The sequence below is a fragment of the Rattus rattus genome, chromosome 16 (assembly GCF_011064425.1).
Source record: "Rattus rattus isolate New Zealand chromosome 16, Rrattus_CSIRO_v1, whole genome shotgun sequence".
NCBI lineage: Eukaryota > Metazoa > Chordata > Mammalia > Rodentia > Muridae > Rattus > Rattus rattus.
Genome location: NC_046169.1, coordinates 1,271,520 through 1,288,453, shown reverse-complemented (window position 1 = coordinate 1,288,453; position 16,934 = coordinate 1,271,520). Strand labels below are relative to the sequence as shown.

At 46.9% G+C, this 16,934-nt stretch overlaps 1 protein-coding gene across 1 annotated transcript in view; it reads right to left on the bottom strand.

Annotated features, from left to right (window-relative positions):
* The window catches only part of LOC116885839 (rho guanine nucleotide exchange factor 18-like), a 33,335-nt gene extending 17,187 nt beyond the window's left edge, over window positions 1–16,148 (bottom strand). Inside the window, exons 1-2 of the mRNA XM_032887178.1 lie at window positions 16,073–16,148; window positions 9,733–9,861 (exon numbers count right to left, since the gene is read on the bottom strand). Of these exons, the coding sequence (XP_032743069.1) occupies window positions 9,733–9,861; window positions 16,073–16,148 (205 nt within the window). The remainder of the gene's footprint in view (window positions 1–9,732; window positions 9,862–16,072) is intronic.
* Window positions 16,149–16,934: the final 786 nt, after the last annotated feature.

Below are 16,934 nucleotides of genomic sequence, written 5' to 3'. Positions count from 1 at the left end.
GGAGGCCAGAAGAGGGCATAGAATGCCATGGAACTGGAGTTACTGATGGTTGTCAGTCACCATGCCATGTGGGTGCTGGGAATTGAGCTTGCATATTTTGGAAGAGTGGGGCCTTAACCACTGAGACATTTCTTCAGCTCCTGTTTTTTTTTTTTTTTTGTTTGTTTGTTTGTTTTTTTGAGACAAGAACTCACTGTGTAGTTCAGTTTGGCTTTGAACTCTTTATCCTCTCTCTCTCTCTCTCTCTCACACACACACACACACACACACACACACACGCACACACACACACACACAGAAAGAGAGAGAGAGAGAGAGAGACAGAGAGACAGAGACAGAGAGAGAACCCTGGGTTACAGCTGAAGACACAGGGAGAGATGTGTGCTTTTCTGAATTCAGCGTTTATGGTATTAGGTGTCCAATGTGAGAGAAGGGGATAAGAGAAACATCCAGGTCTCCGACTTCGGGGACTGATTATATGATGGAGATAATGGCCGTGGGATGTGAAGATGGCTTGTGGGTAAGAGCACTGGCTGGCCCAGCATCAGGACCCGAGTTCATATCCCTAGCACACATGTGAAAAGCTATGCGTGGCCACACGCGTGCGTCTCTGCAATGCCAGTGCTGTTGGGACGGAGAAGGGAGGATGTGTGAGGCTTGCTGGCTGTCAGCTTAGCTGTGGCCTCAGTCGGAGACCCTGTCTCGAGGGAACAAGGCAGGGAATATAGAACAGAACATGGAACGCCCTCCTCTGGCTTTCATAGGCACCCACATACATACATGCCCATATACCACACACATCTGACCTCTTTATGCACCCATACAGACATGCACATATACCATATACATTACACACACACACACACACACACACACACACACACACACTCACACACACGCCAGATAACAGTGGATGCAGGAAGAAAGAAAGAAAAATTCTTTGGGGGTAGGCAGGGCCTCCCAAGACTGAGTGCTTATCTGTGTGGTACATTTTCTCCAGCACCGTGTCGCCCACCCCAGTGTTTATGTCCCAGAGGTCTTGGGTCTCCTTGTCCCCCTTATACAAATGAAGGGAGGGAGTGACAAACGACTGTATTGCTTAGTCAACAGACTGTCCCAGTTTTCATGTGTAGCCCTCAGTGTCGTGGAACTTTCTCTGTACTTAGCTCCAGGCTGGCTGGGAACTCAGAGATCTGCCTGTCCCTGCATCCTGAGAACTGAGACAGAAAGAAAGTGTGTGTGTGTGTGTGTGTGTGTGTGTGTGGTGTGCATGAGTGTGCATGAGTGTGCATGAGTGTGCATGAGTGTGCATGAGTGTGCATGTGGGTGTACCATAGAAGACAGAAGGCATTAGATCCTCTGGGGCTGTAATTATAGGCCATTGGGAGCTGCAGTATGTGAACACTGGAACTGATTTCAAGTTCCCTGCAGAAGCAGGAAGATCTCTTAACCATTAAGTCGTCTCTCCAGCCCCACCAGGTGACTAAAACCGAGACAGTTCCTCTGTAGACACGCCTACGGGTCAGCCAGACGCCGGTACAGGCACTTGCATTGAGATTCTTCCCAGAGATTCTAGGTTGGGTCCAGTTGACAATTACAGCCACCCCCCCCCCAGACCCTCTTCTTGGTTTAATAGAGATTGACAGACGCCACCTGACAATGCACGAATAGGATGTGTTTTGATCAGGTCGGTTCCCCATCCCCTTCCCTCCAAATTCTTCCCCTATCTTCACTGCTACTTTTTCTCTTCCAACTTAATGTGCCCCACCCCCAGCACACACGGAGTCATCTTACTCTCGTTGCCAGCATGTTAGGGGTGTGGGACCGTTTACTGAATTATGCATCACTGGAAAAGATAAACCAACTCTCCTCTCCATGGAGCCGTCAGCTGCTAGTAGTTCCTCAGGTGTGGGACTTGGTGAGACCTCCATAATTTATGCTGGGATTTTGCTTGGCTTCATCTTGTGTGGGTCTTGTGCTACTGTGAATTCGTGTGTGCGATAACCCTGACACGTTAGGCAAATACTGTTTTGTTGCTGTCACTCACTACTTCTGGTCATCGCGACCTTTCTGTTCCCCTCTCTGAGGCTGTCCCTGAGCGGGTGAGTATGATGTGGATGAATTACTGTAGTCAGTTACTTGAGATTAAGATGGGAAGACGCATCTTAATTGTGAATGGGACTATTCCCAGACTCTGGACTGTATAGCCGGAGAGGGGTCAGGCACCAGCCCTTGCTTCTCCCTATTTCTGAGGGCAGCTGCTTCAAGCTTCTGCTGTCCCAACAGCCCTGCCATTATGGAATGTGCTCTTGAACTGTGAACCAAAACAAACCTCTTCCGTAAGTTGTTTTTATTAAACTATTTCATCACAGCAAGAGGAAAGGAGGCTAGGACGGTCACCTAGGTGCCCGGTACTGGGGGGAGAAGTACTGCCAGCTACTGGTCCTATGGCTGAGCTGCATCCTTCTATGTAACCCACATATATTGACAGCTGAGGTGGTGACAAAGAGTCTTAGATCCACTGTGGCTTGGATTTGGTTCATCTCCACAGGGATCATATATTAGAAGCTTGGTCCCCAGGGTGGCACTGCTGGGTGGTGGCTGAGCCTTTAATAAATAAGGCCTGTGCCAAGCACTAGGGAGGAAGATCCAGCAGACATGCAGACAAGCTCAGCCTGGTCTACATAGTGAGCGCCAATCCAGCCAAGGACACACAGTGAGATCCTGTCTTAAGAAAGAAAAAATAAATGCCTTACTTGGTGGTTATTGGGGTCATTGGGACTGTGCCTCAGGAAGGGACCATGGATCTCCAGGCTTTCTGACTCCCATTGTGTGTGTGTGTGTGTGTGTGTGTGTGTGTGTGTGTGTGTAAAGGTAGAAGTGCATCTGAGTGTGAAGGTGCAGGGGCAAGTATGTATACAAAGGTGTGTGAAGGTATAGGCACATGTATGTGTAATGGTTTAAGTAATGTGTAAACATGTGTATGAGGAAGCCAGAGGACTGTGGTGCAGTGGACCATGCCACCAGACAGAAAACTTGGTAAGGTCTAGCAGATTCAGAAACCCAGGTAATTCTCATCTGAGAATTACTCCTGACTAGGTTCCTGTCCTGGAACACGTGTCTACGACAGCCCATGGTGACAATGAGTCATATAGGAGCAACACCTGAAGCCCTTCCACATGCAGATGAGGCATCCCTAACATCTCAGACCAAGCTCATAGAAAGAATATTCTTTTAGACCCCAACCTACTCCAAAATGTATAAGACCCTACCCACAAGGAATGAAGTGCATGAGTTATTTCATCAAAGACCGTCTGAGAGTGTCTGTCTTATAGAGCTGTAACACCCTGGGGAAGAGAATTCTCTCCCAAAGCTTTTGTTGCTGGAAGCTGCTTCAGCCTAAGGCAGTCTTGGCTCTTAGCCATGGCCCTTGTGCCCAATCAGTCTGTTGTGGCAATAGCTCCTGGCAGCCTGCCTCGCTCTGGCTCCCTCTCCCCCTCAGAGAGCCACAACTCTTTGGCCTCTCTGGCCCCACAGATAGATCCCTGTGATAGCACCAGAATGCAGACCACCAACAGAGGACAGCCTGGGATTCAGAGACTCGGGATCTTCACTTTGGCTATTTTGTGGCAATGTCTCTCATTGGCCAGCACTCAACAAGTAGCCCAGGCTAGCCAAGGAGACTCAAGGTTTGTTTATCGCTACCTTCCTAAAGCTCCAATGTTAGGATAGTCTCACCCTACCCCCTCTGTGCCATGGCATATGGCCCATGTGTAAGGTCAAAGGGCAACTTGTAGCAGTCTATTCTCTCCTTCCACATTGAAGGTCTTGGGGATTGAAGCCTGGCCATTGGGCTGGTGATAAGAGGCTTTATCTTCACATAAATCAATTGTGTGTGTGTGTGTGTGTGTGTGTGTGTGTGTGTGTGTGTGTGTGTGTGTGTGTGTGTGTGTGTGTGTGTGTGTGTGTGTGTGTGGGTGTGTGTGTGTGTGGGGTGTGTGTGTGTGTGTGTGTGTGTGTGTGGGGTGTGTGTGTGTGTGTGTGTGTGTGTGGGTGAGGTGTGTGTGTGTGTGTGTGTGTGTGTGTGTCTGTGTGTGTGTGTGTGTAAGTTTGCCATGGCACATGTGTAGAGATCAGAGGACAACTTGCAGGGGTCAGTTCTCTCCTATCATGTGGGTCCTGGAGAACAAACTCAGGTCATCAGGCTTGGCAGAAAGCACCTTTATCCACTGAACTATGTCACTGCTCAGATTTCCTTCCTTCCTTCCTTCCTTCCTTCCTTCCTTCCTTTCTTCCTTTCTTTCTTTCTTCCTTTCTTCCTTCCTTCCTTCCTTCCTTCCTTCCTGTCTGTATTTAATGTGGGTTTGGGAGTCAAACTCATACTTACAAGGCAAGTACTTTATTGACTGTGACTTACCCAAGCCTCTCTGCCTTCCTATTTTGAGATACAAGTTTTCCTTCCCACACAAGTCCTGATATGATCGATGTTACAACTTGCTATTGTCTGAATGTGAGTATTATCTGGAAGAGGTCTTGGTGTTAACAGCATTGATTCTTATAATGGTGCTATTCAGTGGTGGAAGTTTTAATAACAGGAATTGATGGAAGGTCTTTAGGTCATTGTAGGAAGACTATAAGAAGGGATTATGTAGCCTCACCTAAGATTCTCTTTCTGCTTTTGGCTCATTCATGAGTCTTGTGCTTTGTTTACACTCCTAGCAATGGGACTACTTGATCTTGGACTGAAACCTCTAGAACAATGAGCCAAAATAAATGGTTTCTGTTAATAAGTGTATCTTCAGGTTTCTCATCACAGTGATGGGAAGCTAACAAAAAACCTTACCAATGAGTCACCTGAACTCATATTTTATAATAATTTAAAATAATCAAATTTTATAATAATCATACTTATTCCCCTTCTTCAACTCCTTTCAGATTTACTTCCCTTACCTCCCCACCTGAGTTGGTGTTCTTTCACCAAGAAGAGGACATCCAGAGTGAGTCAGCTGTTGACAAAGGCATCCATGGCAAAGGTAACAGTGAGGATGGCAACAGTGAGAAAGGCAACAGTGACATAGACAACATTGACAAAGGAAACAGTGACAAAGACAACAGTGATGAAGGCAACACTGGCAAAGGCAACAGTGAAAAAGACAACAGTGATAAAGGAAACAGTCACAAAGGCAACAGTCACAAAAGCCACAGTGACAAAGGCAAGAGTGGCAAAGGCAACAGTGACAAAGACAATGGTGAGAAGGGCAACAGTGAGAAAGGCAATGGTGACATGGGGAACGGTGACAGAGGCAACAATAACAAAGACAATACCAACAGAGGCAACAATGACAAAGGGAACAGTGACAACAGCAACAGTGACAAAGATGACAATGGTAAAGGTAACAGTGACAAAGACAACAGTGATGAAGGCAATAGTGACAAAGACGACAATGGTAAAGGGAACAGTGATGAAGGCAACACTGGCAAAGGGAACAGTGATAAAAGCAACAGTGAGAAAGTCAACAGTGACATAGGCAACAGTGACAAAGGCAACAGTGAGAAAGATAACAATGAGAAAGGCAACAGTGAGAAAGAGAACGGTGACAAAAGCAACGGTGACAGAGGCAACAATAACAAAGGCAATACCAACAAAGGCAACAGTGACAAAGGGAATGGTGATAAAGGGAACAGTGACAACAGCAACAATGACAAAGATGACAATGGTAAAGGCAACAGTGACAAAGACAACAGTGATGAAGGCAACACTGGCAAATACAACAGTGATGAAGGCAACAGTGACAAAGGAAACAGTGACAAAGGCAACAGTTACAACTGTAACAGTGAGAAAGGCAACAGTGAGAAAGACAACAGTGAGAAAGGCAACAGTGACAGTGAGAAAGGCAACAGTGAGAAAGACAACAGTGAGAAAGGCAACAGTGACATAGGCAACAGTGAGAAAGGCAACAGTGAGAAAGGCAACAATGAGAAAGGCAACAGTGAGAAAGACAACAGTGAGAAAGACAACGGTGACAAAGGCAATGGCGACAGAGGCAACAATAACAATGGCAATACCAACAAAGGCAACAATGACAAAGGGAACAGTGATAAAGGGAACAGTGACAACAGCAACAGTGACAAAGATGACAATGGTAAAGGCAACAGTGACAAAGACAACAGTGAGAAAGGCAACAGTGACAAAGATGACAATGGTATAGGCAACAGTGACAAAGACAACAGTGATAAAGGGAACAGTGAGAAAGGGAACAGTGACAAGAGCAACAGTGACAAAGATGATAATGGTAAAGGCAACAGTGACAAAGACAACAGTGATGAAGGGAACAGTGACAACAGCAACAATGACAAAGATGACAATGGTAAAGGCAACAGTGACAAAGACAACAGTGATGAAGGCAACACTGGCAAAGACAACAGTGATGAAGGCAACAGTGACAAAGGAAACAGTCACAAAGGCAACAGTTACAACTGTAACAGTGAGAAAGGCAACAGTGAGAAAGGCAACAGTGAGAAGGGCAACAGTGAGAAAGGCAACAGTGAGAAAGACAACAGTGAGAAAGGCAACAGTGATGAAAGCAACAGTGAGAAAGACAACGGTGACAAAGGCAACAGTGAGAAAGGGAACACTGGCAAAGGCAGCAGTGACAAAGGAAACAGTCACAAAGGCAACAGTGACAAAGGCCACAGTCACAAAGGCAACAGTGAAAAAGGCAACAGTGACAAAGGCAATACTGACAAAGGCATCAGTGACATAGGCAACAGTGACAAAGGTAACAGTGAGAAAGGCAATGGTGACAAAGGCAACGGTGACAAAGGCCATACCAACAAAGGCAACAATGACAAAGGGAGCAGTGATAAAGGGAACAGTGACAACAGCAACAATGACAAAGATGACAATGGTAAAAGCAACAGTGACAAAGACAACAGTGATGAAGGCAACACTGGCAAAGGGAACAGTGATAAAAGCAACAGTGAGAAAGTCAACAGTGACAAAGACAACAGTGATGAAGGCAAAACTGGCAAAGGGAACAGTGATAAAAGCAACAGTGAGAAAGTCAACAGTGACATAGGCAACAGTGACAAAGGCAACAGTGAGAAAGATAACAATGAGAAAGGCAACAGTGAGAAAGTCAACAGTGACAAAGGCAACAGTGAGAAAGACAACGGTGACAAAGGCAACAGTGAGAAAGGCAACAGTGAAGAAGGCAACAGTGAGAAAGACAACGGTGACAAAGGCAATGGTGACAGAGGCAACAATAACAAAGGCCATACCAACAAAGGCAACAATGACAAAGGAAACAGTGATAAAGGGAACAGTGACAACAGCAACAGTGACAAAGATGACAATGGTAAAGGTAACAGTGACAAAGACAACAGTGATGAAGGCAACAGTGACAAAGACGACAATGGTAAAGGGAACAGTGATATAGGCAACACTGGCAAAGGGAACAGTGATAAAAGCAACAGTGAGAAAGACAACAATGAAAAAGGCAACAGTGAGAAAGACAACGGTGACAAAGGCAACGGCAACAGAGGCAACAATAACAATGGCAATACCAACAAAGGCAACAGTGACAAAGGCAACAGTGATAAAGGGAACAGTGACAACAGCAACAGTGACAAAGATGACAATGGTAAAGGCAACAGTGACAAAGACAACAGTGATGGAGGCAACACTGGCAAAGGCAACAGTGACAAAGGAAACAGTCACAAAGGCAACAGTGACAAAGGCAACAGTGACAAAGGCAACAGTGAGAAAGACAATGGTGACAAAGGCAATGGTGACAGAGGCAACAATAACAAAGGCCATACCAACAAAGGCAACAGTGACAAAGGGAACAGTGATAAAGGGAACAGTGACAACAGCAACAGTGACAAAGGCGACAATGGTAAAGATAACAGTGACAAAGACAACAGTGATGAAGGCAATAGTGACAAAGACGACAATGGTAAAGGCAATAGTGAAAAAGGCAACAGTGACATAGGCAATAGTTAGAAAGGTAACAGTGAGAAAGACAACGGTGACAAAGGCAACGGTGACAGAGGCAACGATAACAAAGACAATACCAACAAAGGCAACAATGACAAAGGAAACAGTCACAAAGGCAACAGTGACAAAGGAAACAGTCACAAAGGTAATAGTGAGAAAGACAAACGTGAGAAAAACAACAGTGAAAAAGGTAACACCGACAGAAGCAACAGAGACAAAGGAAATAATCACAAAGGCAACAGTGACAAAAGCAATAGTTACAAATCCAACAGCAAGACAGCCAACAGTGACAAAGGGAATAGTCACAAATGCAACATTGACAAAGGAAACAGTCACAAAGCCAGAAGTGACAAAGGCAACAGTGGTAAAGGCAACAGTGAGAACAGTAACAGTGAAAAACCCAACAGTGACAAAGGCAACAGTGACATAGGCAACAGAGAGACAGGCAACAGTGGCAAATGCAACTGTGAGAAAGACAACAGTCACAGTGGCAATGGTAACAAAGGCAACAGTGGCAAAGGCAACAGTGGCAAAGGCAACAGTGAGAAAGACAACAGTCACAGTGGCAATGGTAACAAAGGCAACAGTAGCAAAGGCAACAGTGAGAAAGACAAGAGCCACAAAGGCAACAGTGACAAAGGTAACAGTGAGAAAGACAACAGTGAGAAAGGCAACAGTGAGAAAGGCAAGTGACAAAGGCAACAGTGACAAGGCAACAGTGACAAGGGCAGCAGTGACCAAGGCAACAGTAACAAAAACAACAGCGAGAAAGCCAACAGTCACAAAAGCTACAGTCACAAACGTTATAGTGACAAGACTCCTGCTCTTCCAGAGAGATTGCACATCCTTTCTTGGGGGACCAAGGAGGAGTATTAATGGGACATACAGAAAATGTCCACCATAATATTCTTCACTTGATTCTTACAGCCTGAAGTCTGCTTCCCTACAGGGACTGCTCCTACTGAGATTAGCTAAATCTGTCTTTCTGATCCTAGTGTATACTAAACCCCTGCTTCCTGTGTATGTGTATATTAGCCCTGCCCCCTCTTCCAGCTGAACGCAACAACCCCATGTCTCTGTTCAACTCTATATAACAAACATGCCGAACTGTTGTTTCTTCAGCCAAGAGCCCAGAACACTCGATGCCAATTTTTCTATTCTACACTAGCTGGTAAATTCTGAGTGAGTGAGAGATCTGTCTCAGAGACCAACATAGATGACATCCAAGTACTGCTAGCTGAGGGTGTCCTCCGCTTGTATACACTCACATACACATAGGTACAGAAGAAATGTGCTTTTCGAAAATCTAGGAGCTTCCCTTCATACCCTACCTGAGTCAAGACTCAGGTATTTTGTTATTTTCGTGGGAAATGGACTAACATATGATCTCAGACAAATGCTATTAAAATGAACTCCCTGGGGGACTCAACAGTCACTATTTGTCTGTCTGTCCCTGCAGAGCTGGAATGAAATTGTATTCATGGTGACACTCCTTGGTGTCTTTCTTCTTAGGATTATGACCCTAAATATCTCACCCCTCCTCTATTGCTAGGCTTCCTCAAGAAGAATGCTGAGAATTGTCATGAGGGCCATTTGAAGACCCTGGACCTAGCCAAGCCCAGGTGAGCTCTGTGAAATAATGTCTCTCGAGCACCAAGTGAAACACGGCACTAAACGGAGCATATTGCTGCCAGCACGGCCATCACCTCCTGCCTGTCTCACCCACCTAATACCTGCCTGCTCATCCTCCATGGTTGAGAAGAAATCTGGATTCTCAGGTTTCCCGGGTCCATGGCCACCCCTGGTGGTTGAAGCTGCCGTTCCAGAGTCCAAGGGCTGGGCATACGGCTTGGGCTCAGAGCCTGAACAGAAAAGAGGAACAAATGAGTTAGGACTTCCTCCTGGACAGGGAAGCTAGGACTTGACTGTACCTGTCACTGCTTGCCCTGGAGGATGGTGTGGTGGTTCATATTGATGGTCAGCTTGATAGGATCTAGTATCAGCTGGAAGACAAGTTTCAAGGCATGCCTTAGAGGGATGATCTCGATTAGGTTAACTGAGACAGGAAGACCTGCTCACTCTGGCTGGCACCATTCAAAGCTGTGGCCCTGAACTAACAAAAGCAAGAAAGTGAGTTAATCACCAGCATTCATTGCCCCGGCTTCCTGATGTAGTTGCAATGTAGCCAGTGGCCTTAAGCTCCTTCAAGATGCCTTCTCCGCCATGATGGACGACACCCTTGAACTGAGCCAGAATAAACCCTTACTTTCTTTCCTCCCCCACTTTGTTTTATAAAATAGAAGTGTTTGTTTGGGGTTTACAGTTCCAGAGGATTAGCGTCTTTGACCATCATGGTGGGAGCCTGGAGTGGTGCTGGGGCAGTAGCTGAGAGCTCACATCGTTATCCACAAGCACAAGGTAGAGGGGGACAGAGACAGAAAGAAAGACAGAGACAGAGGGACATAGAAAAGCAATCCCTTGCTCTCTGAAGGTGCTTTTGTCAGGTATTTTATCACAGCAGTGAGACAAGTGAGCAGGATGAAGGGGAGGAGGAGCTGAGATGGAAAAAACATCTTTAAATGACCTTGAAGCCAACGTACCACCTCTTCCCTAACCTTTGCCTGTAGCAGACATTTCTAATCAATCACAGATGAGGCTCTTTCCTGCTTAAAACTATTTGTTGATAGGAACCTGAGCAGATTCATGGTGACACTGGCTCTGTCAGCAAGTCCTCATTTGTGAGATGGTGTCTGGATGGACACCAATTCCACTGTCATAGACTTAGCTCTCACCCTAATGTCATAGTCTGAGCTATAATCTTGGTGTTATACACCATGCCTCGCCCTTCTATCATAGGTGGAGCCCTAATTCTGATGTTATAGACTGAGCCTTGTCTTGGAATACTAGTCCCTCACCCTGCTGTCATACACTGAGCCATGACTTTGGTGTCGTGGATGTGCCTCATGCTGCTCTCATGAGCTGAGACCCGACCCTGGTATCACAGACCGTATTAATTTTTTCCCCATCACTGTGATAAAATACTCTGACCAAAGCAACTTAAGGGAAAAAGGGTTCACTTTAGCTCACAGTTCAAGGTTCAGTCACGGCAGCAGAAGCTAGGAGCAGAGAGCAATGGGTGTTTGCCCTTAGCCTATGTTCTACATCTAGACAGTATAGTTCCCTGAGCCCAGGTCATGGGGCCACCCACTTTGAGGCTGGATCTTTCTACACTGATTAATCCAACCAAGATAGTAACTTCCTCATAGGCATGCCCAGAAACCCATTTCCCAGGTGATTACAGATAAGTAATGTCATGTTATAATCAATATTACCCAGTGCACAGATTGAGCCTCATCCTGGTATCATAGTCTTGGCATCATATAGCATGCTGTATTCCATTGTCAGGTTTAGCACTGACTGAAAATGTCATAGGCTGAGCCCCCATCCTGGGATCATATACTGAGCCGTTGTCTTGCTGTCACAAAAAACGAGTTCTATCCTTGTCTCATAGACAGAGCCAAAGTCTTGGTCATACAACGTGCCTCGTACTGTTATCAGGCTAGACACTAATCCTGGTGTCATAGACCGACCCATTCAGGCCGCATACACTCCATGTGATCTTGCTGTCAGGATGAGTGCATATCCTAGCACCACGGGCAAAGATCTTATCCTGGTGGACTGATCACCACCTTGATGCTGGCAGCAGGGCTGAGCTCAGTGTACAGATTTTATTCTTTTGTCTCCTCCACACTTCTCTGATACCTCACTTCAAAGAGTGGAAAATGGAATAAGAGAGGCAAATGACTTCACCAAGGTCACAAGAAACTGGTCCAAGGTAGAATTGGGATTAAATCTAGGTATTTCTGAGTTCAAATAAGGGTTCAGGGCAGGGCGGATAGCTCAGTCAGAACAGCACCCGACATGCAAGTGTAAGGATCTGAGCTTGGATTCCCAGTACATCCAGGTGCAGTGACACAAGTCCAGCACTAGGGGACGGGGGAGGGTGGGGAGACAGGCGGATTCTCGAAGCTCATTGGCCAGACTAGCAGAAACAGTGAGTTCTTGGTTGGGTAAGAGACCATGCATCAAAAATTAAGGCAGAGAGATGGAGCAGTAGTTAAGAACATTGGTTGTTCTAGAAGACTTAGGTTCAATTCCCAGAGCCCATTCAACAGCTGACAACTGTTTGTAATTCCAGTCCTTAGGGCCTGTGTGGGAACTGCAAACACATGGTACACAGACACACAGATGGCAAATGCCCCTATGTATCAAAATGAAATCTTTCTTTTTAAAGGTGGGCAGTGGTGACAGCACTTGGAAGACAGAGGTAGGTGGATCGCTGTGAGTCTGAGGCCAGCCTGGTCTACAGAGCAAGCTCTAGGACAGTCAGAGCTACACATAAAACCTTTTTTCAAAAAAGTAGAGAAAGAGATCAAGAAAGATGTCTGACGCCAACCTCTAGCCTCCACACCCACAGAAACATGATACACAACACACACATGATTTTATATATATATATACATATATATGTGTGTAATATATTATATAGAGAGAAACAGAGACAGACAGACAGACACACACACACACACACAGAGAGAGAGAGAGAGAGAGAGAGAGAGAGAGAGAGAGAGAGAGAGAGAGAGAGAATTAGTAGGATAACCTGTGCTCTGCTGGGTTGGGAGAAGACTGTGATTAAAACCTTGGTGAATGGATAGACAGGCAGATAAATGAATGGAAGGATATGTGAATGAATGAACAGATGGTAGATGGCAGGATGGTTGGTTTGACAGGTTGATGGATAAATGGCTTATGGATGAAACGTCGGTTAAATATATGGATAAAGGGATAGTTGATAGGTGAAGGAATAGAGGGTTGAGTAGATAGACAATTAGGAGAGTGGATGGGCAGTTGGGTAGGATGTGGGTGGATTTGGGGCTGGCTAGACTGTAGGTTTGGCTGGGTGACTGGTCAGATAGAAGATGTATGGTTCCATGAGTAGATGAGTGGATGGCAGATAGTTAACTGTCTGTTGGATGATTAGATAGTTAGATGGCAGGTTGTATGGAAGAAAGACTGGATGTAAGGATGACTGGAGGGATGAATCGAAGGAAAGGTAGAAAGACAGATAGGACAGTTAGCTAGTTTACTGGCTAGACCCCAGGCTGGCTGGTTGGGTGGCAGGCTGCAAGAAAGAACACTCAGATGGGTGGACAGTTGGGGGTGTGGGGGTGGATTTGCTAGATGGAGGGATACACGGACACACATTCAGGAGACGGTCATCTCCAGGGCTGGGAGTCTTACAGATGCAAGTGGGCAGGACTGAGGCTCAGAGGTCAGACAGAAAGGGACAGAAGGCAGATATAGAACACTGCATTTTTCAGGCTGGAGAGATGGCTCAATGGTTAAGAGCACTGACTGCTCTTCTAGAGGTCTTGAGTTCAATTCCCAGTAACCACATGGTGGCTCACAACCATCTGATGCCCTCCTCTGTTGTGTCTGAAGACAGCTACAGTGTACTCATACACATAAAATAGATAAATCTTTTTTAAAAAAAAAAGAACACTGTATTTTCACTGACTGCAAAATAACTTAAAAACTATGAGCAGAAGGGGATGCTGTAGTAGCTGAGGGAAGAGAGCAGAGAGCCCCTGTGCCCTGGGGCACAGGAACATAGCAGATCTCACTCATCTCTCACACCTTGCCTGCCTCTGTGGTCTAGCCTCATTACTTCCCTGGTGGGTCCTATGAGGGATCCAGAGAGTCAGTTACAGGGCTTTAAAGAGGCATGAAAAAGCCCTTCTTGGTGCTGAGGGGAAAGCATTTGCTTCCTAAATATGAGGACCTAAGTGCCCAGTATCTGTGTAAAAGTCACAGAAAGTCATGGATGCGTGCAATCCTGTTGATCTGAGAGTAGAGACAGGTGAGCAGAGGCCCATGCACATTTCTCTCCCCCTCTCCCTCTCTTCCTTCCCTCCCCCTCCCCTTCTCCCTCTCCCTCCCCTTTTCTCTCTCTCTCTCTCTCTCTTTCTCTCTCTCTTTCACACACACACACACACACACACATACACACAAACTCACATGTTATCTATATCCCCAGCACTTTAGTACTAAAGACCAGAGAAACGGGGTACAGGAGTCACCTAAGAAAGCTAGAGGAGGCGAGGCCTGAGCAGGGAAAGGGACTGGGACCCTCCGCTTTTCTCTAATGAGCAGTCTGTCAGCGTAGGTTCAGGCCAAGGGCAGCAGCATCCTCCCCCACCAGCCCCTGTGGCCTCAGCCATAAAAGGGTGTAGCAGTCACTGTCAGAGCTTCCAGTTCACTCCCCCACCTGCCTGCTGGCCTACAAATCATACTCTCAACCTGTCTGAACCCAAAAACAAGGCGAGCTGGCTGGCCAGGACCCAAGACCCAGGCCGCAGGAGGACACCTTAGTGATCAGTGCCCTGTCTGCTCATTCTCCCAGGTTGCCACTCCGGTTGGATTTAGTACCCTTCCCTGGCTCTGGGACTGCCCACACGGGCAGCTCTGCTTAATGAGCAGAACCCATCACAAAGGCAACCCCAGAACTGAATCGGTTTCAAATTCCAGCTCCTCGGCATGTGCTGGCTGTGTGAGCAAGTTGCCGAGCTTCTCTGAGCCCAGCTCCAGGGAAGGTCAATAAGGGGCAGTGACTCCCTCTTGATGACTCTTCTTTAGTTGCACCCCAGTTGCCAGGCCACAGACTCTGGGTCCTCTGGTACCAAGAGAATGTGTGAATCAGATGACCTGGCATACTCTCGTGTACCCCGGTCCCTTCACCACGGAAGCACATGACACTCCGAACAAGGGAACATATGACACCTGCGGGTGGCTAGGATAGGTGGAGGTCTGACCAGGGGAGCAGTGAGCAGAAGACGGAGGCCTGGAGGGCCAGAAAACCAAGGGTGCCATGGTCAGTTCAAGGCAGGAGGATCAGGAATTCAAGCTCATCCTTGACGACATAGTGAATTTGAGGTCAGCCTGGAGTTTGTGAGATGCTGTCTCAAAGGACAAGAGGAAGGAGGGAAGGAAGAAGCAGAGAATGAGGATGGTCTCTTCCTAAGGAGTGCTCATGCAAACCACAGGGAATGTACTACAAGAACCTAATCCTTACGTTGTTAAACCAAGGTTCTGGTTACCCTAGAAAAAACATGAACCTGTGTGTGTGTGTGTGTGTGTGTGTGTGTGTGTGCCTTTGTCTGTGTGTGTCTGTGTGCCTGTTTGTGTGTGTCTGTGTGTGTCTGTGTGTGCTTGTGTGTGTGTCTCTGTGTGTGTCTGTGTGTGCTTGTGTGTGTGTATCTGTGTGTGTCTGTGTGTATATCTGTGTGTGTATGTGTGTCTCTGTGTGTGTGTTTGTGTGTGCTTGTGTGTATATCTGTGTGTGTATGTGTGTGTGTCTCTCTCTCTGTGTATATGACTGTGTGTGTTTGCATAAGTGTGCACACTTGAGGGAGGTGTATGCTTCAGAATTTAAAATCTCCCTTCCTCTTTCTTTTTTGAGACGCAGTCTCATGGAGTCCCCGCTGACCTTGAATTCAACTATGTAGCGGATGGCTTTAAACTTTTGATCCCCCTGCCTCCACCTCCTAAGTGCTAGCATGTCAGCCAAGCAGGAGCAAACCAGGGTGGGACCTCAGGAAAGCCAGGCAAGCACCCTATTGACTGCATCCCTCACCCCCTCAAGCCTCCCCATTTGAGTCCGCTGCCTTGCTGATTTACTTGTCCTGTGGCGGTTCCAGGAGCAACGATGCTAGGGACCCATGTTAAGTTACCAAGCTCCCCCAAGAGAGCTCATCAGCTGGTGATATGGTGGATTTTCCTGCTGTAAATTTCTCACAGAGCATTGGGGAACTGTTTTCTCTGAGAAAAGAGGGAACCCCAATGTTCATGAAGGGCCTTCGTGCTCTGGGAAAACTTGGCAGCCATGGTCTCTGAGGTTGACTTGGGCAAAGCCTGTCAACCAGCTAAGAAGAAGAAGAGAAACCTCCCGTGGGACGATAAGCCAGTGGTTGTGGGGTTTCTGCCTGGGTGGCGGTCCACTACTTGCCTCCTTACCTCGCTTAAATGCCCATCTCTTCAGCCACAGCTTGGAGAGAGCCGGCCAGGAGTGGTTGAGCACCGAGTCAGCCATGGGTACCTCATGCATGTGAGTAGGGTGTCCAGCTCAGCCCCGAGGGAGCAGAAGCTTGACTGGGGATCCCTGCCAGAACCGGGCTGCCAGCAAGGGGGGGCGGAGACTGCCTCCAAGGCCTGCCGGAGACATCAGCTTATGGGAGCCCTGGTTGGAGGAGGAGGGCTAGACATTGCAACAGTGGAGAGGGGCAGATTTTAGGGCTACAGGCAAGGCAGGATTCAGCACCTCCAGGTCTCCTTCAGCCCAGACCCAGGAAGCCACTCACTCTGGACCAACAAGACATTCCTGAGAGAAGATAAGCCCACCCTTCGTCTGAGGGGAGGTTGGCCATGTCTGTCAGTCTGTGTCTCTGTGTATTTCTGTGCTCATGTGCAATTCATTGTGTGTTTGACAGGGTATTCACATAGAAAATGTGAATGTTCTCTATTACACAGAATACACACACACACACACTCACACACACACACACTCACACACACACACATACACACACACACACTCACACACACACTCACACACACACTCACACACACACACACACACACACACACACACACACACACACACATACACACACACACACACACACTCACACACACACACACACACACACACACACACACACACACACACACACACACACACACTCACACACACACACACACACACATACACACACTCACACACACACATCACAACACACACTCACATACACTCAAATGCACACATATACTCATATACACACACACTCACATACATACTCATTCACACACTCACATACAT